Here is a 19649-nt window from a genome sequence, read left to right on the forward strand (position 1 = left end):
CTTCTTTTTTGCATTTAAAATTCTTTTATTTGCATGTGGAGTTATTTGGAAAAGAGCTAATGGCTGACTACTATTTTATGAGCTTCTTGGGTTTTATTTTAAAGGTTAACTGAATTTTGGGAAGGAAATGGTTAGAAAAATTGATGCTTACCTCTTTTTTTTTTTTTTGGTATGACCCCGCCACACTCAAGAGCACAGCTGTGCTGCCCTGCCCTGCCCACACTGGCTACTCTTTCCATCCTGGCCATTCCTGACTGCACTCAACAGCCACCAAGGCAAGGACACAGGGCATTCTTTCAACCCGACCTGCCCTCCCAGTCTGACATCCCGGGAAAGAGCAGACTATAGGGCTGGAGGAGACTGTCACCCACTCCAGACCTGTGGGTTTCCAGCTGGGCAACCCTGGACATGTAATTCTGAAGGCGAGCCTCTCATCTGTATTGGACCCAAGACCACCTCATCGTGGTCCTCAAAGATTTCAACTGGGTGAAGAATTAAGAAGTTTGGCACAAAACAAGAGTTCAGGGAACATTAGTGCTCTCTTCTCCCACCAGGATTTCTTGTAAGATTGGTGCTCACGGAGCTCATCTGCTACTGAATCTCGCCTTTGGCTCTTTGGTCTGCCCGCAGGATCATTCTGGACCCTCAGTCCTGAAGGGCAGGGCTCGCCCCTGTGACTCCTGTCTACTCACTGGTCCCTGCAGCGGGCCTACCTCCACCCCTCCCACTCTCTCTGAGCTTCATTTTCTACCTTTGTAAGGCTTTAGTGTGCACGACATAGTAAAATAGACTTTGCCACAAGCCTGGAACATAGCAAATGCCCAAACTCCAAAACGACTTCTGCAAAATCAGGACTGTTTAATAATCTGCACTCCAATCGACATGCCGCTTGCCAAATGTGGCTACTGAGCACCTGAAATGTGGGTACTGTGGATGAAAAACTGAATTTTAAAGTTTACTTAAGTTTAACCGTATATGGCAAGTGGCTACCATATCGGACAGTGCAGGGTGATACAGTGCCCAGCACACCAGATATGAAAATAAGCAAGCAATTGTCTGAAGTTTCTATAACCTTGCTCTGGATGCAGCAGGGCAAGGCCTCAAACCATTTCAAAATATTCTTGCAAGCACCGTAGGAATGCACAGGGTCACGGCAGACCCAAGGACACGAGGCTTGCAGGACACTTCCCTTTTTGACTTGCAGGATACTTCCCTTTTAGACTTATGGAGGAGAGTGGCCCAAAGGAAGGGCTAGAGCACTGAGTGTCTTACAAGAATTCGTTTTAAGAGCCCTTGGCTTTACCTGGGGGAATTGCGAATTCTACACTGAGAAAATTGTGAACTTGCCTTTAGGAGACGCTGTTTATCAGGACGATCCTAACTCCAGGAAAGGGGAGGCGAAAAGGCCATGACAACACCAGCAGGAACTTAATATCAAGTTACTCAAACCAGAAGAGCCAGTTTTCACTTGCACAGCCAGTGACTAGTCTTGAGCTCTCTTCCCGCGCAAATGGGAGCTTCCTTGGAACATGGAGTACGGAAAGGATCGTCATTTCTTTAAAACGTTTTTTTCAGGAAATTTCCCCAAGAACGATTTGTTTCCAGAGGACCAGTGGAATTTGATTTGAAGGTATGTGATTAACGCCTTCCCTCTCCCTGCCACCCTCCACTGGGAGTTTGCACTCCAGCTTTTCCCTTGCTACATAACATAGAAACTTGCAAAAACTCTCATTTTCAGCAATGGCACTATTTCTGCCTAAATTTATTAGCCTTCCCAGGGAAAATGAAAGTTTAAAAAGGCCCAGGAAGCCTCCGACACAGCCTTCTACTGGCAGAAATATGCTAGTCTGCAAACAAGAGACAAAGTCTGGCAGACTCACCAAAGCTGGAGATTTAGAATCTTCAGGAAAATTCAAGGCAAACGTATGATGTGTTGAAATAAGATTGTATCACCAAAAAACCCAATCATTTGGTTTCTAGCATCACAGGGCTGTTAGAAGAGAAGACCTCATGGCATTTTTTTTTTGGTTTCTTTTTTCTAACAATAAAAATAATATATGTTTATTGCATAAAATTTGAGAGGAACTTGAATAGGAGCTCAGAAAAAATTTACATTATCTATAATTATACCACCTAGATACAACCACTCTTTTGTTATTTGTTTTGTTATTTCCTATGTTCTCTTTCCTTAGGAAGTAGTTTCTTGTTTCTAAATAACCAAGTCTTGCATAATGAATATATACGTTACAGAATGAATAATTACATTGAAGAATTTTATCAACTTATTGCTTCTCTGAACAGAATGAAATTTAATGGAAAATGCATGGTTTATGAACTGGTCAGTTGGAAATATTGACTTAGGTAATTTGTGACTTCCTACACTGACCTGAGCAACAATTGTATAAAACATTCCCTTTATTTCTGGGGTCTAGGATTACGGCTTCTCTTTCTGTGGGATACAGACTTGCCCTGTTATGGTCAGCAATGTTATCTCGTTGTTCTTAGGTTGCTAGACACTTCAGAAATATAAATCTCCAGATGGCTTTATTTCTAAAATGTAGGGCGTAAATCTAAGTGCTCTTTTTGCCGTTTGGTGGGAATGAATTAGCAGCTCCGACCCGGAAGAACTCCAACCGGGAGAAATTGTGCTGAGTCGTCCTCCCTTTTAACTGGCACCCATGGAGGACATTTTGATTTCAGAGAAATCAGGGTAAATGAGTTCCAATAAAAGCTCCCTCCAGTCTTCTTAAAGGATTAGCATACAAGAATTGGGGTTGAGATTTCTGGGCTATAGCTTTTTGAAGTAATTTTTATTTCAGTAATTTTTACTTTTCAGCATTTCTAGGCAAGTCTAGTGCCTGGACCAGCGGAGGCTGAACTGGGAGAGGGCCTGGGAAGCTGAGGTGCCCTGTGTCTTTACTCTCTAACGTGCTGTCCTATCTCTGCCTCTCTCAGAATGGCCGCGGCATCTCAAGGCCTGAGTATGAGTTCCAGTTCACATGATAATGGTAGAGAGAACTTTCGCGAGAGGCTTCTGGATATCGATTATAATCTAGGAGATCTAGAGGTGGAGCAACTAAAGTTTCTCTGCCAAGACCTCGTCTCCCGCAAGAATCTGGAGAAATGCAGCTCGGCCTCGGATATTTTTGAACATCTGTTGGCAAGGAAGCTGCTGAGTGAGGAAGACCCCTTCTTGCTGGCAGAACTCCTCTATATCATCAAGCAGAACTCACTGCTGAAGTACCTCCACTACACCAAAGAGCAGGTGGAGAATTTGCTGCCCACGAAAAGGAAGGTGTCTCTGTTCAGGTGAGGAGGGGTCTGTGATCAAGACAGGAGAATTTTCCACTTAGTAGTGTCCATTCAGGCCATTGGACTTTGAAAGGAGGCTGGGATTGAGAACTTTTTCTTACCTACCTCCTTGTATGATACATTGATTCTAACCTGGAGATTTCTCAGCTCTAGATGGTAACGAGAGGAGAGGTTGGGCTTCTCTGGGCCTGGTGGTGGCTTCCCTTAGTTTTGTTTCTCCCTGCCAAGAGAAGCCCACCTCAGCGTAATAGGCCTACGCTTTTTTCTTTTCCAGCCTGTGCACTTTCAGACAGTCCCTTCTGTGAGCCACTGGGTGTGTCCATCCATATTCAGTGATTTGAGAAAAGAGGAATGCATTCTTGATACCAAATAAACCAAGTAAAAAAGATGTGTCTCTAGGGTAGAGAGGGTCATCATTTATGCCATATCCAGTTACATTTTTGGGTGAAACCCAGAGAAGTAAAGTAGAGGGATCAGGCTGATCATGGGTCAGTCTTAGACAACACTGTTTTAATTGTTCCCTGACACAGTATCTACAGAGAATCTCACAAGGAGGAGCCTCTGAAGTGTTATTTTATCTAATCACTTGGGCAATTACATCCTTCAGGCCTTAACACTTGAACTGGCTCCCAGAATCTGAGCTATTCTTGGGTCAGTGAGAGAATTCTGGAAGTCATTATTTCCTCTCTGCTGCTTAAACAACTGAGAAATGATCTCTGACATTTGGAGGTATTCGTATGTGAATGAAATATTTAGTTTTTCTGGTCACCCATTATATGACTATCCATAAGGTGAGGTAGTCTGCTTTTCAACAGTGAACTTTATATTGACCGGCATCAGGTTCTCTCTGACAAGAGCCTATAACATAAGCCTGAATTTCGAGAATGGAGTCAGGAGATGGGAGGTCATGCCAAAATTGTGTTTTCTGCTTTCTTCACACTGGACTTGGAATCAGAAATCCTGCCCCCTAATGCTTACTGTGTTATCTTAATTTAATAGGTCACTTTGAAACTGAAAGTTGTAGTTTTTGAATCTATAAAATGGGGTTAATAATTATCTACTCAGAGGGTTGTAATCATTTACATGAGAGAGAACGTTTGTAAAAGCACTCAATTTACTCTGTTGTCCTCTGCAAGTGTGAGGATTCATTTGTCTCTTTGGGTGTATGTCTTAGAAACCTGCTCTACGAAATGTCAGAAAACATCGACTCGGAGATCTTAAAGAGCATGATCTTCCTTCAGAAGGAATCAATGCCAAAAATGCAGATGGTGAGTAGGTCATATACAGTGGAGTCTTTGTGTACCTTGACTCACTCGGTGTTTGAGAAGATGCTGGAAAGTGTTTTTGAGATGTAATTTTTTTGCTGGAGACGGTATCATACAACAGAGAGGAGCATCGATTTCAGCGTCACGTGGGCCTGGTTCTACTAGCAGCTCCTCTACACACGAGGCGAGTGCCAGAATATCTCTGAGTCTCCATCTTCTCATCTGTCCTTGTTGTGGGCAATCATACTGCTTCCTTCAAGGACTATTGGAAGGATTAGAGAAAATAACGTTCATAAAGCGTTAGCACGTGGCCCAGATTTGGCACACAGTAACCAACCAATATCCACTGTGTTTTATGACACAGAAATGTTCAGGGCACAACAAAGAAATGAGAAGGTGGGAAATAATAGCAGAGTGGGAATTAGCCATCTGTCGTCGACATTAATTGAGGTTTGTGAAGGAGCTTTGTGTCCTTTTCAATGGTGTTTGCAGTGTCTCCCATGTAAGGTTTCTGTGAAAATCAAATGATACAGATGTTTGAGAATGTGCTTTGTAAAGCGCTGTATAGGTGCTTTGAAGTAATAATGATGTGTTTAAAATTAATATAATGCTATTTGTTAATATTGCTGCTATATTGGTCACATTTAAGGGCAGGAAAATAGCTGCATGTCTCTCTTCCAGGCCTCAATACTTTATATTTTTTCTTTTGACTCCAGTAACAGCTTGTGTCAAGCAAGTTAGTTAATTTGAGAAGGGGCCAATATTCAAATTTTACCCTGTAACATTAATTGTGTTATTCAGTTGTTATTTTTATTAGATTTTAAGTTAGGTAATGTTTGATAACACACAAAAGATAACATGTAACGTGTATGGAAGTTATGTAATGCTAAGTAAACAGCCATGAATTTCCCTATCCAACTTATGGATGAGAACATCACCAATGGTCTTGAGCCTACATGTGTAGCCCTTTCATATCATATTCTCTCCAGATCAATTGATATTGACAAATAACTTAGATTTTTTTTTTTTTTTTTAAGAAAAATCACTGAGGAAAGGGAAGCTGTTTTACATGTGGTAAAACATGTGACAGGTCAAACAAATGAGGGCAATGATAGTAATTCATGTTCTCTGGTGTCAGATTTGTAGCAGGTTAATTCTCTGTTTTGGCCACAATCTTTGAGTCTTCCCCCTTTTCAGAACCTTCAGAGATTTTAGCCTCTTGTATCTTTTGATTGGTTATCTCTTGAGGTTCTTCATTCCTGAAGATTTGTTGTGAGTTCTTTGGGGGTGGGAACCGATTCTAACTCATCTTACAGCCCCAGAACCTTGCAGAATCTGTTACAAAATGATGCTTTGAATGAAGGCACGAATGAATGGGATGATGCAATCTTCCCTTTTCTCTTCCCATCTGAGAAAATGGCCTGAACGCTTTCTGTTTATGTGATTTTACAATGAATAATGGGGGGTACGGGGGGGATATTATCAGGATGAACCAAACCACCATGATGGGGATGTGCAAAGATATAACATTCTCATAGTTGTTGCCCTTGGTTAGAATCTATTAATTTTCTGCCTTAGACAGCCTCTTTTGATATCCTCTTGTTTTTGTTTCTTACATTCTTTTCCTTTGTATCTTTTTATTCTTTAAAAACCCCCAAAAATATGAATACAGAAAATGACACAAAGCAAACATACAGCTTAATGAATTATTATAAAGCTAATCTCCTTGAAACCACCACCCAGATCAAGAAATTGACTTTTGGCAACCACTACAAAAATGCCTTCACTTGCACTATCTCAAACACAGTCTCTTCCTACCGCCTAGAAGTTAATACTGTCCTGGCTTTTATAGTAACCACGTTCTTAAGTTTCCTTATGGTTTTATCGCTTTCTTGTGCATCTCTAGACCTCAATTTAGTCTTGACCAGTTTTCCTTTTGAGTATCTTTTAGTCCAGAGGTTAAACTCCCCTCCCCCCATCACTTTATTTTTCTTAAAATTTAATCTGTTGAAGATCGCCAGGACAATTGGCCCGTAGAATTTTCCCCAGTTTAGGTTTTGCTGATTTTGTGCATTTGGTGCAGTTCAGCATACTCCTCTGTCTTCTGCGTTTCCTGCAAATTCGCAGCTGGATTCAGAGTCTTCATCAGACTCAGGTTCGATCGTTTTGGCAAGATTACAGTAGTATCGTGTTGCGTTCTTTCGTTGGGAGGTACACATTCCTGGTTTTCTCTCTTTTTCAGTATTAGCAACTGTTGATGTTCATCAGTTTTATATGTTGATTCTCTAGAGGTTGCAAAATGGAGATATTCATATTCTATCATTTTGTTTTCTCTTAATCTACTATTTGGTAACTAGGCCATACAGTTTATATATAAATCCTTGATTCTTTCTTTTAGATAAAAATGTTCAAAATAATTGACTGGTTTTCTGTTATATTCTGAAAGTGACCCATTATAACAAAAACATAAATTTTAACTCATGGATTTAATGGGTTTCAGTTCATCGCTTCATGAATTCATACTGCTTTTTCAAGTCAAATTCACATTTGTAATTAACCTCTTCTATATTATACCTGTATCTTCTTTTTTCCCTACTAGTAGGTCCTCACATCATAGAAGATGATAGAATTAGTAACAGATAATTTGCTTTATCCCACATTGTACATATGACACTCTCAGAATATCATATTAATACTTTTACTACCAATATGGTTATTCACAACTGTTGAAACATTTATTTTGCATGTGCTAAACCCATTGCCTCCCAATCTGGGTTTTTAGGGTTAATATATATGTTGTCAGAGTATATAGCTACTATATACTACACTCTCTTTTAAATTTTTATTTATTTTATTTTTGTACTCTCTTAAATCTTCATTAAGTCTTCTTTCTACAAGCAAATATATATATGTATGGAAACGTGGAACACCTTACCAAGGTCATTTTTGTCCTTCTAGAGACTGTATGCATTTAGAATCCTTTCTTTTTGGCTGAGAGGTATTCAGGCCCTCCTCCACTGGCTGGTAAAGAATTTATTTGTGTTAAAAATGTTTTGCAATTTCAAAACCCATCTGTATTTCCATACCAGGGCTTAATAAGCCTGCATTATAAATATGTGATATATATGCAGTAGACCTCCTTATCTGTTGTTTCTCTTTCCACCATTTAAGTTAGCTCTGGTCAACTCTGGTCTGAAAATATTAAATGAAAAATTCCAAAAATAAACAATTCATAGATTTTAAATTGTGCATTGTTGTGAGTAGTGTGATGAAATTTGTCACTTGGCCATTCTGTCTAGCCAGGGATGCAATCATCCCTTTGCCCAGCATCTCTGCACTGTATGTACAGTACAATGAGATATTTTGAGAAACCGTATTTGAATAACTTTTACTACAGTATGTTATTATAGTTATTTTATTTTATTATTAGGTGTTGTTAATCTCTTACTGTGCCTGATTTATAAATTAAACTTTAGCATAGATGTGTATGTATAAGAAAAAACAGTATTTTTAGGGTTTGGTACTATTCAAGGCTTCAGGCATCCACTGGAGGACTCAGAACATATTCCTCCGAGGATAAGGGAGGGCTACTATATAATACACACACATATAGCCAAAGTGTCCACAAGTTATTGGAGAATAAAAAATGGGGGGAGGGGTTGTTTCAGATAATGTTTTGATATGTTTGTGTTTACATTGGTGCAAAGCAATGATATACTCAAGTGACAGAATTTACCTTAAATGCAGAATTTCTCAACACTAGAAGAGATTCCTGTAGTTTGAAAAGCTCTCTAGGTTATTCTGTTAATACTCTCTCTGAGCTTTGGGCATCCTTTCACAATTATTTCATTCTCCGGATTTATAAGTAAAATGAGATTACTTTCTATTGTTACACCTCTCCACATGTCTTGAGCAGAAGTCCTCACTGCTCACAGTGGGGTAGGGGATGGGGAGAAGATTTATAAAAGGAGTTCCGCATATGCTCAATACTGAGCCATGATTTTCCACTAATAAAAGTTGGGGAATGTATTTCTACCTCTGTGATTTTCACAGGTCCTAGATCTCTGCTTGAAGGCATTTGTGGCTACAGAAACATTTTTGTGGTCAGAAACATTTCAAACATTTCTCACCCGCTAAATTTGCTTTTAAATAATCAAAAGCCCATACTCAAGTAGTCAGATGATTTTGTTTTTCTCACCTGGTACAACAGTAAAAGAAGAAGTGTTTGATGGCATAGAACTGTGGAATTACGTGGTCAAATTCAGGAAAACTGCACTTCCTTCCTGGATTTCAAATGATCTCAACTTTATTCTGAAGGAGATCTAATTCTTCAAGTCAGAATCGTGGCTGAGTTGTACATCTCAGATAATCCAGATTGATCTCTATGGGATTTGGGGATCAGGCCAGCCTTCCGAAATGTGTAAAGGACAATCTCTAAGCCACCCAGATGAGTTTCCATACTAGGGCTTAATAAGGTTGATTTATCTGCACTTCCAATTGCAAAAGATTTTATCATAGAAATAACTTCGTTACCAGCCAGTGGAGAAGGGCCTGAACACTCCTCAGCCAAACTGCAAGGTTTCTAAATTCATATGGTCCCTCTAGAGGGATAAAAATGACCTATGTAGGGTGCTTTAGGTTTCTTCTGGATAGCTTTCATTCAAACTTGTAACACTATAGCTGCCTTCACACTCCCTGAGAGACCCAAACAACTGTCAGGAAATTCGATCTCGGTGTAACATTCAACACAGAAGGTCGGTGTAAAGGAAACCACACCTAAATTTACTTGTTTTTAGCAAAGAAGCAGAGCAAAAGAGCTTTCAGACACTTCCTGCCAATATTTGCCAGGGTAGTGTTCTTTTATTTTAAAATTTATTTTTAATTATAGTTGACATACAATGTATTAGTTTCAGGTGTACAACATAATGATTTAACATTTATATACCTTATGAAGCAATCTCCATAATAAGTCTAGTAACCGTCTGTCACAGGGTGGTGTTCTAAAACTAGAGTAGTGTACAGACTCCATTTAAAGTGTGTGTGTGTGTATCTGTGTCTGTGTCTGTGTATGAAATGTATCATTCACTAAATATCTGATAAACTTTCTTCAAAGTATAATGAAATTTCATCATTGCTTCTGGAATCATGTCTTAGCCCTTTTTCTTCCTCCTGGAAGGATATTATCAAGATAAGAGTTTCTGTTTTGAGGGTCAGAGACAGCTCATTTGCACATAACCTACCACTGCATCTTTGGGACTTCCCCACAATCTGTTTGCCCAGTTGATCAACTCTGGATGAATCTTCCTTCACCATCTCCCCGCTCCTGCTTTAATCTCTGGTCAAGCTATTGGAGTGCTGGGGCTACAGGTGGAGACATACACACCTCTTTGCCTTTTTGGTTCTCCTACCTGTGTCTGAAATTTCTTGAAAATTTATAATCTCTTTTTTGATCAGATGAGTTTGTAACTCTGGCCTTTCCCTTGGTTGTTGGCATTCAAATACCTTCTTTGAAGATACACACACACACACACACACACACACACACACACACACACACACACCAGATACATGCACTCTAATTAACCCTTCCTCAGCCTATATTACTGTTCTAACTTCTTCCTTCCCTCTACTGCCAAACTTTTTGAAACAATAGTCTACACACCTTCCGCTAATGCAACTATCGGTCACATTACAATACATTTCAATATGGCTTCAGCTTCCATCCCTCCAATGAAACTATTCTTGCTGAAGCCACCACGAACCTCTGCATAACCAGAGTTTTAGTTTCTCATCATTTTCTCCATGTGGGTTTTTTTCCCCCGCCTGGAATGTCCTTTTCCATGTCGGCAGTGAAAGCCTAGTTATCCTTCAAGATGCAATTTATGTTTCATCTTTCATGTGCAGCTTGTGTGAAGCCTACTATGTAGAAAAGATGAGTGATAGATAAATGAGTGGGATCACCATTTGAAGTCATCTTTGACTCTTCATTTCTTCACCTACTTCGAACTGATCTCCAAAACTCACAAGATGATATTTTGGAAATGTTCTTAAATGCAGTGGCACCTCTGCATTTCCGCCATGAGCTTTGGGCCAGGTCTTGATCATCTCTTCACCGGCATATTTAATCTTCCTAACAATATTTTCTCTCTAATCCATTTCCTCCTCTAACCTCTCCCCAATACTTCTATTTGAAAACAAATCTGTTCATGCTTCTATTCTTAAAAACTACTGCTGGGAGTCTACGGCCATGCCACCCTGAACATGCCTGCTCTTGTCTGATCTCAGAAGCTAAGCAGGGTTGGGCCAGGTTAGTACTTGAATGGGAGACCACCTAGGAATACCAAGTGCTGTAGGCAATAAAAAAACAAAACAAAACAAAAAAACCCCACTACTGCTGGCACTCCTTGCCCCATGGGACTCTTGCCTAAATTCCTCTCATGGTGTGTGTGTTCCTTCACAGTTTGATACCAGCTCACCATTCCAGCCATGACCTAGCTCTCACTCAAAATTTGTACTCAAGTCTCCTTCTCAATACTTCTGAACATACTGTCCCTTCTCAACTGTTCAACTCCTCAACATATTTGGAGACCTCTTCCCTAGTTCTCACTCTGCTGATGCTTATGTATATAGTCAGATAGTGTTCAGTATTCACTTTCTGGGTAGTTTCTCTTTTCTGGGGGCTCTAATATAGTTTTGTTCATGTACTTCTTTTTTTTTTTTTTAAACCAGCTTAATTGAGAAGCCTTAATCATTAAAAATATTATGGTGCCTTCAATCTCATATATAATTCAATATTAAAATAACACTAGCCAATTTGCAGTTTTTCCCAGGAGTACGTAAGAGACTTTTTTCTTTTAAAATAGCAAATATAAAATTCTTTCAAAACATTTTACTCTCATTTATTTCATTGGCGCCTCTGTTTTGCTGCTGCCTTACTCTATTATGTCATCTATAGCTGTGAGTTAGAGGCAGTACAGCTGAATGGTTAACAAGAGCGACTTTGACATCAAACTGCCAAGGTCGAAACACTGGCTCTGCCACTATTGGGTCTGTGACCTTGGACAAGTTATTGAACTGCTTTGTGCCACAGTTGCTTTATCTTTAAAATGGAGATTATAATAGTATTTACCTCATCGGATTATGTTTGAGGTTATTATACAGCAAGCACTGCCTGGTATGTAGTGAGAGATATATTTGGTATCTGGTATTAATACATTGTATAGAGAGTTACTTGGTAATGCCTATTCCTCATACTATTGAATTCCTCGGAGATAAACACTGTACCTTATTTATCAATGGAAAACCTGGTGCCCAGTGGCCACACAGGTAGTGTTTAATGAATAAATGAATAATCAGTAGGTAAGTAAATGTAACTCCATCGATTCTCTTGCAGACCTCTCTAAGTTTCCTGGGACATCTGGAGAAACAAGCTCAAATAGGTGAAGATGATCTGAAGGTGCTAGAGGACCTCTGTGCAAAAGTTGCACCTAGTCTTGGGAGAAAGATAGAAAAATATAAAAAAGAGAAAGGTAACTAATTTATGCTTGCTTGCACCAGACCATAGGAATTCTTAAAGTGATTGGTCATGTATGATGTTTACTCATTACTCTGATAATATTCTCTTGGGAGAGCCAGAACTCTCCTGCATTTGTTTACTCAACACATATTTATTGAATGCATACTTTGTACTAGCCACAGTTTTAGAAGTTCCTCTTGGGAACTTATATTCTACTGGGGGAAAGTAGTTTTAGACAAATGTCTTCATCTCATTCTTATATGGGAGGGAGAGTATAGAAAATCATTTTGAATGAAATAACATAAAAATGGAGACAGGATAGCACTGGGATTAAGAGTGATATCTATGGAGTCAGATTGCCAAGACTATTTATTAGTGGTGTAGTGGCCCTTTCTTTAGCATTTCTATGTCTCACTTTCCCTATCTATAAAGTGGAGATAATGATAGTACTTACCTACTGGTTTTCTTCTGAGGGTAAGAATTTTATAATTCCTATAATACATGTCTGGCTAAGAGTTAAGCATTTCAGTATGTGTTACTATCTTTGTCGGAGAGGAAAGTCATGAAAACTTTCATATTCTCAGAAATTTCTATCAGAGAATTATTGCTATTATTATTATTTAGTCTGTCTTGTAAAGGTAGTATTGTTGTGATATTACATAGAGGTAATAGCACAGGGAAGAAATCAAACCTGGCTGCCTCCCCATTTATCAATATGCAAAAATTTGTGTTTTTCCTAGTCAATTTCTCCACTGTTAAACAAGAGCTATAAATAAAAACTCATGAATATATTCATGAAGCTTTTATGCCACACCCATATTTTAGTTCAGGGAGTCAATCTAATGTGCAAATTCCTATTAAAAACAAAACTAGCCAAAAGGAAACTTCTAAGAATTCTATAAATATAAAATGAATTATGGAACAAAATATATTGTTGTTAAACTGGTAAAATCTCAAGCCATAACTGAAGCAATGAATAAATGTATCATTTAAGTAAAAGTTCTAAAGAATAAAAACAGGTCTTCTAACCGTCAAGGTATCAAGTGAGAAATTGAAAGCAGGAAGTCGATGTTGAAAATATATTTGGAGTCCTCACTTGAACTCTGATCACTGAGATTTTTTTTTCCTAATCACATTGCTATTTTCCTGCAGTGTAGTAGCCCACACAAAGTAAACATGGGGCAGATAGGTTATTTTTGGATATTCGAACTCTGCAGAAGGCACTCTAGTTTTTATGTAGTAAATGTCTCCATAAGTCTCCAGGACTGATCTTTATTTCAGAAGAAATAAACACTTCTGGAACACTTCTGATCCCAGATGTGTGGAGTGTTCCACACCAGATAATTTTTCCTGTTTTCCATGGACACCAGCATGGGATGTCCTACATTAAACTCAGTTCTGGCACTAACCAGAGTTAGCACAGACTTTAACTAAATCGAGTTCATAACTCAGTCTCCCAAGACTGCCTCCCACTTCAGACATCAATTGTAAGTAGTGAGTCCCCAGATTACCCATTGCTTCTGTCCAACTTGGCTACAAACTTGGGATTCCCATGACTCCCTCCTCGGGTTGAATAATTTGCTAGAATGGCTCACAGAACTCAGGAAGACAGTTTACTTACTAGATTACCAGTTTATTATAAAAGGATACAACTTAGAAACAGCCAAATGGAAGAGATGCATAGGGTAAAGTGTGGGGGAAGGACGTGGAGCTTCCATGCTCTCTCCAGACGGTTAACCCTTCCCACACCTCCACATATTCACCAACCCAACGAACCACTTCAGTTAAGGTTTTCTATAGAGGCTTCATATGTAGGTATGATGGATTAAATCATTAGCCATTATGATTAATTCGACCTCTAGCTCTTGTCCCCTTCCTAGAGGTCTGCAGGTAAGGCTGTAAGTTCCTCTGATCACATTGTTGGTTTCCCTGGCAACAAGCCCTCATCCTGAGTCCTCATCCAGGAGCCCTCAACCATTAGTCATCTCATTAGCATACAAAAGACATCACTTCAGAGATTCCAAGGGTTTTAGGAGCTGTGAGCCCTGAAAGGGAGCAGAGACCAAATATATATTTATTATTACATATAGGTGTCAATCAATATTTTAATAGTGACTTTCAACAATCCTAAGAGTTTGGGCCTAATTCTGCCATTTAGGATGAAAGACTAAAGGACTATCTTTTCAGCTAGTAGGTATGCAGATTTTAGACTTTTCTGTAAGTATGATCCTAAGACAAAGTTCGTTGCCTTCGATTAGGGCACAAGCTCTATTTAAGAACAACCTGGATAACTTTCGGAGTTTTTTTGAGTCTGGTGTGCTTCAGTATTTTAAATTTATTATTAAAAATGTGTATACAAAATGTGTAAAAATAAAATAATGATAACCATACAAACTGTATAAGGTAAAAGTTTATCTCTTTTTCTTTTTTCCTTCCTCTCCAGAGATAACCACTGTTTGGAGTATGTGTGTGTGTGTGTGTGTGTGTGTGTGTGTGTGGCTAAAACAACATTTATTTCTCACAGCTCTGGAGGTGAGGGAGTCGAAGATCAAGAAGTTGGCAGATTCACTTTCTGGCTTGCACAAAGCCACCGTCTCACTCTGTCCTTACAGGGGGATGAGGAGGGAAAGTTGGGGGAGGGGGACGGGAGGAAGGTAGAGAGAGGGGCTGAGCGAGAGCTAGCTCTGGTCTCTCTTGCTCTTCTTAAAGGGATACTAATCCCATCATGAGGATCTCCTCTAAACCTAATTACCTCCCAAAGGTCCAACCACCAAATACTGTCACGTTGGGGATTAGGGCTTCAATATTGTACCCTTTCTTCTTTAAAGGGACAATTGTGTGTGTGTGTGTGTAGATTAATATATATTTAACTAAGATCATGCTAATCACATTCTATAACTTGCTTTATTCTTACCTAATATATCTGACATTTGCCCATTTATATAATGTAGAAATAACTCATTCTTATTAACAGTTCCATAGAAATACATATTATGTACATATCATTTATTTAATGACCACTTTTAGATTTTTTTTTCTTTCTTTCTCTTCTTTCCATTTTTCTTTTTCTTTTTGCCATTATAGTCTGAGTTCTGGTTTTATTTTTCGAGATAATGCTTTCATAATCTCTACTTGGCAATTATTTGACACATTAAGCACCATAGGTTCTGAAATAGTATTTAGTAAATATATAATAAATTTTAAGGAACTAATAAAACAATAAAAATAATAAAAACATAAAACAATAAGAAACAAAATATAATAATACAAGGCATGAAAATATAATGATGATATTTATTTATCATTATAAATTCACATTTTTCTGAGTATATGTTTAGGCCTCTTTAAGTAAACGGCACTGCAAACCTACGGGTTGCTGTAAAATAAGTTCTTTTGCTGATTTGTTATCTTGGATTGCAACTAGTTAGAAGGTGATTTTTGTTTTCTTATCTGTGATTCTATTTCCAGCCTTCCAGGTAGTGACATCTCCTGTAGACAAGGAAACTGAATCATTGCCTCAAGGAAAGGAAGAAGTTTTTTCCTGTTCAGACGTTCAACAATTTCTTGGAGCCTTACCGGCAAGTTCATTGGTGCGTTGGTAAATGTTTAACCACCAGCTCCACTCTTGACCCTTAGCCCCCAAGAATGAGAGAGTGAGAGAGACAGAGAGACAGACAGATAGACAGAGGCTGATTTCCATAGCTGATATCAAGTTACCAACATGATATTAACTGGATTGCAGAATTTTTGAAAATCTAACAATGGCTCTTACTAGCTGGATTGAGCTGACTCCCATACACCGCTGCGTTGTACTGTGTGTCATCTCTTCTTATCTGTGTGGTTTGATCAGGGCTGGCTTCATGGGCATACAGCCTGTGCAGTCACATAGGGCCCATGATTTTTAATGCTTAGCTGTCACTCTTTTGAAATTCTTAATAATGTGTGAACAAGGGGCCTCTCACTTTTGTTTTGCACTGGGTCCCACAAATTATGTAGCCAGTCCTCCCCAGAGAACAAGAACTGAGTTCCTATGGTGCCCAATGATAGAAGGATGAGTAGAGGGCGAAACATTGGGAGAAACTGCAATCTGTTCCTTAAAACGTGGTTATGATACTTGGAGACATATGACATTCTTCTCTGGGATTTATGTTTCTTCCCAGCAGTCTTGGGCAGTTCTATTTTGCCATCATCTGTCAGCCTCAATGAAGTTAGCTTAGCCTTAGAGTTGTTTTTTTTTTAATTGTGGTAAACACAAATACATAAAATTTATCATCTTAACCATTTAAAATGTACAGTTCAGTACTGTTAAGTACATTCACATTGTTGTGTAACCAATCTCCAGAACTCTTTTTATTTTGTGAAACTGAAACTATATTCATTAAACAAAAGCTACCCATTCCCCAATCCCACCAGGCCCTGGCAAACGTCATTCTAGTTTTTGTCTCTATGAATTTGACTACTCTAGGTATCTCATGTAAGTAGAGCCATATAGCATTTGTCTTTTGTGACTGTCATTTCATTTACTATAATGTCCTCAAGGTTCATCCATGTCAGGATTTCCTTCCTTTTAAAGGCTGAATAATATCTCGTTGTGTGTATATATCACATTTTGTGTATCCATTCATCCACTCATGAACACTTGGGTTGCTCTAACCTTTTGGCATCTGTGAACAATGCTGTTATGAATATGAACATTGGAGTACAAATAACTCTTTGAGACCCTGCTTTCAGTTCTTTTGGGTGTTTACTCCAAAGTGGAATTGCTGGATTATATGGTAATTTTGTATTTCATTTTTTGAGAAACTACTGTAGTTTTATCCAAAGCAGCTGCATCATTTTGCATTTCTACCAAAAATGCACAAGGGTTCCAGTTTCTCCACATTCTTGATAACATTTATTTTCTTGGTTTTTGATAATAGCCATCCTTATGGGCATGAGGTGGTATCTCATTGTAGTTTTGATTTGCATTTCCCTAACGGTAGTGATGTTGGGCATCTTTTCATGTGCTTGTTGGCTAGTTGTATATCTTCTTTGGAGAAATGTCTATTCAAATCCTTTACCCTATTTTAATTGGGTTGTTTGTGAAAGTTTTATTTTTTATTCTCATATCTTCTTTACTACTTTCATAGTTTCATATTTTTACAGTCACGATTTTTTATTTTTAAATTTAAAAATAATTTCAACCTTACAGAAAAATTGAAAAAATATGAATAATACAAAGAACACTGTATACTGTTTACTCAGATTCACTTACCTATTGTTGACTTTCTATCCCATTTGTCTTATCTTTTGCATGCTCTATCTTTATCTAGTTATCTATATACATGAACACATAATTTTTTCTGAACTTTTTGAGAGTTACTTGCATACATCATGGCTCTTTATCTCCAAATACTTCAGCGTGCATTTCCTAAGAATAAGGACATTCTGTTACAGAAATGCAGTACAGTTATCAATGCCAATAAAGTTAAATTAATATAATACTATAAGTCAAATATCCATATTTTAATTTTGTCTGTTGACCCAATAATATTCTTTACAGCTTTTTTTCCTCTCTCTGTTACGTAATTCAATCTAGGATCATGTATTGTATTTAGTTGTCATGTTTCTTTATTCTCCTTTAATCTTGAACATTTCTACAACTTTTCTACCCCTTTTATGACATTGACACTTTTAAATAATACAGTTACCCCACTACCACCTTTTATTAAAAAATGGAACTTGCCTCATTTTTTGGTGTGCGTGGTGTGACCTCATGGTTAGATTCGAGCTATGTATTCATGGCGGTATATTACATGAATGATGTACCTCTCTCAAGGCATCACATCTGGAAGCAACATTGTTCATCTGCTCCTCATTTATGACACTGATTTTGATCATGTGGTCAAGATGTTGTCTGATTTCTTTACTACATAGTTTATTTTATATAATTACTATTTTCCTCTTGCAACCAATAAGCAGTGGGGAGATATTTTAAGAAGCAGCAAATACTTCACTCTGCATCAAAAATTTTCCTCTAGGTTGACCATCCAATGATGATTCTTGTGTGGTTAAATATTTTCTATATTGGTTAAAAAGCAATGATTTTCAAACTCCAGTATTCTTTCCACATTTATAAGCTAATACTCAGTAGTCTACTGTAAGCAAAAGCCCTTTTTTTCCCTCCCAAAAGTTTTTTATTTTTTGCCCACTAAACTTAATTCCATCCCCCCAGTCTTTCATCTAGTTTTGTATGTGCTCAGATACTGTTGTGTATGTATAACACACACACACACACACACACACACGTGTGCACATATGCGACTTGGCTCTTTGTCTCAGAAATTCAGTAGTTTCTAAGGGATGTGGCTCAGCCTTTGTTTCTAAGTGTGTGCTGCTGTTTTGGTGACATTGGATGATTCTAGCCAGGGCCAGATGAAGATAAAGATAGCTGTGATGGCACTGGAAGTGTAGAAGGCTTTGGGAGGCAGCACCTCACATTGCATATGTTCTCATAGACCCTCAGGGTTGGAAGGTGTCTTAAAAGTTATCTAGGCAATTCTGCACCTCTCCAGGAAGTGATGGATAAAATAATACTTGGTAACATCATCTCGTGTTTCTTATTCACCTGAGAGGTTTCCTTATATAAGAGGGTACGACCAACAATTGCATTTAATGAGAAGAAACTATTTTAAGCAGCATCCCCTAATTTTTTTAAAAAGCAAGTCTATATTTTTGAATGTGGCATAGGATTTTCTTACTGCACCCTGTGGAAAACAATGGAAAGAAGACCAAACATGGCCAAGCAGTGGGTCATTCATTCATTCATTCATTCATTCCTTTCTGACACAGAGACTTGGTGGATGCCAACAAAGGATGCAACATTCTCTGAGAGAGAGAGAGCTAGGCAGACCTTAAAGCTTATTCTTCATCCCTGTTCTGGCTGATTTTATCGGCACAAAGAAGGAGACTAATCAAGGAAATCTGGGCAGAACCCACTGCTATATCTGTGATGTCCTTAATTCCAGGAAATTTGTCCAACTGCTTTCAAAACCAGCTGTACAAACTCAGAAAACAGCCTGCCTGGTACTTGTATATCGTAAGCAGGACTCTGGGATTCCAAAGGAGGGAAATGTGCCTTGCAAAAAGAAAGGCAGGAAGTCTTTTGGAAAGTAAAACTAAACTTCCTTTGCGTTTGCTCCCTCAGAGCTGAGGAATCCTGGTATTGTGCAGCTTGGGAGTGAGGCAGTGCACCTTCGATCTGAGTTGAAGATAGGTTACCCTCCTGGTGGGCTCCAGCAGGGAGGCACTCCTAGTGACTTGGAGGTGACTTGCCTAACACCTTAAACAGATCTCCTGGTGCTGTTCACCACACAGCCAGTGGCAAGGTCAGCCCCTTCCCGGAACATCTTGGTTATGTCCCCTTTGGGGCTTTCTGTTTCAAGCTAAGAGCTGGGGGTGGCGGGGGTGGGGTAGATGAGGAGGAGGATGTAGAAAAGTTGAGAGCCCTAGACTATGTTTTAATTTTGTATTTAATCATATAAAACATTTATGTAGGGTCAGAGTAAAAAGTAAAA

General features: G+C 38.6%; 1 protein-coding gene, 1 non-coding gene and 1 pseudogene across 6 annotated transcripts in view; 2 read left to right on the forward strand and 1 right to left on the reverse strand.

Annotated features, from left to right (window-relative positions):
• Window positions 1-1050: 1050 nt before the first annotated feature.
• Window positions 1051-1180, reverse strand: LOC112470440. Its single transcript, XR_003043008.1, has one exon. It is a non-coding gene; the product is annotated as a small nucleolar RNA SNORA9 (small nucleolar RNA).
• Window positions 1181-1284: 104 nt separating this feature from the next.
• Window positions 1285-19649, forward strand: part of CASP10 (caspase 10) — a 25863-nt gene continuing 7498 nt past the window's right edge. For 3 of the 5 annotated variants that reach the window (XM_025039305.1, XM_025039306.1, XM_025039309.1), the window contains exons 1-5: window positions 2562-2710; window positions 2956-3309; window positions 4487-4580; window positions 11971-12106; window positions 15562-15683. In XM_025039305.1, the coding sequence (XP_024895073.1) occupies window positions 2679-2710; window positions 2956-3309; window positions 4487-4580; window positions 11971-12106; window positions 15562-15683 (738 nt within the window). In that variant the 5' untranslated portion in view covers window positions 2562-2678. Of the gene's footprint in view, window positions 1631-2561; window positions 2711-2955; window positions 3310-4486; window positions 4581-11970; window positions 12107-15561; window positions 15684-19649 lie in introns of those variants that run through there. The other 2 variants (XM_015596751.2, XM_025039308.1) reach the window with 2 other exon arrangements.
• On the forward strand, window positions 10815-10933 carry LOC112470457 (annotated as a pseudogene).

Source organism: Pteropus alecto, unplaced genomic scaffold, assembly GCF_000325575.1.
Source record: "Pteropus alecto unplaced genomic scaffold, ASM32557v1 scaffold3, whole genome shotgun sequence".
NCBI classification, from domain to species: domain Eukaryota; kingdom Metazoa; phylum Chordata; class Mammalia; order Chiroptera; family Pteropodidae; genus Pteropus; species Pteropus alecto.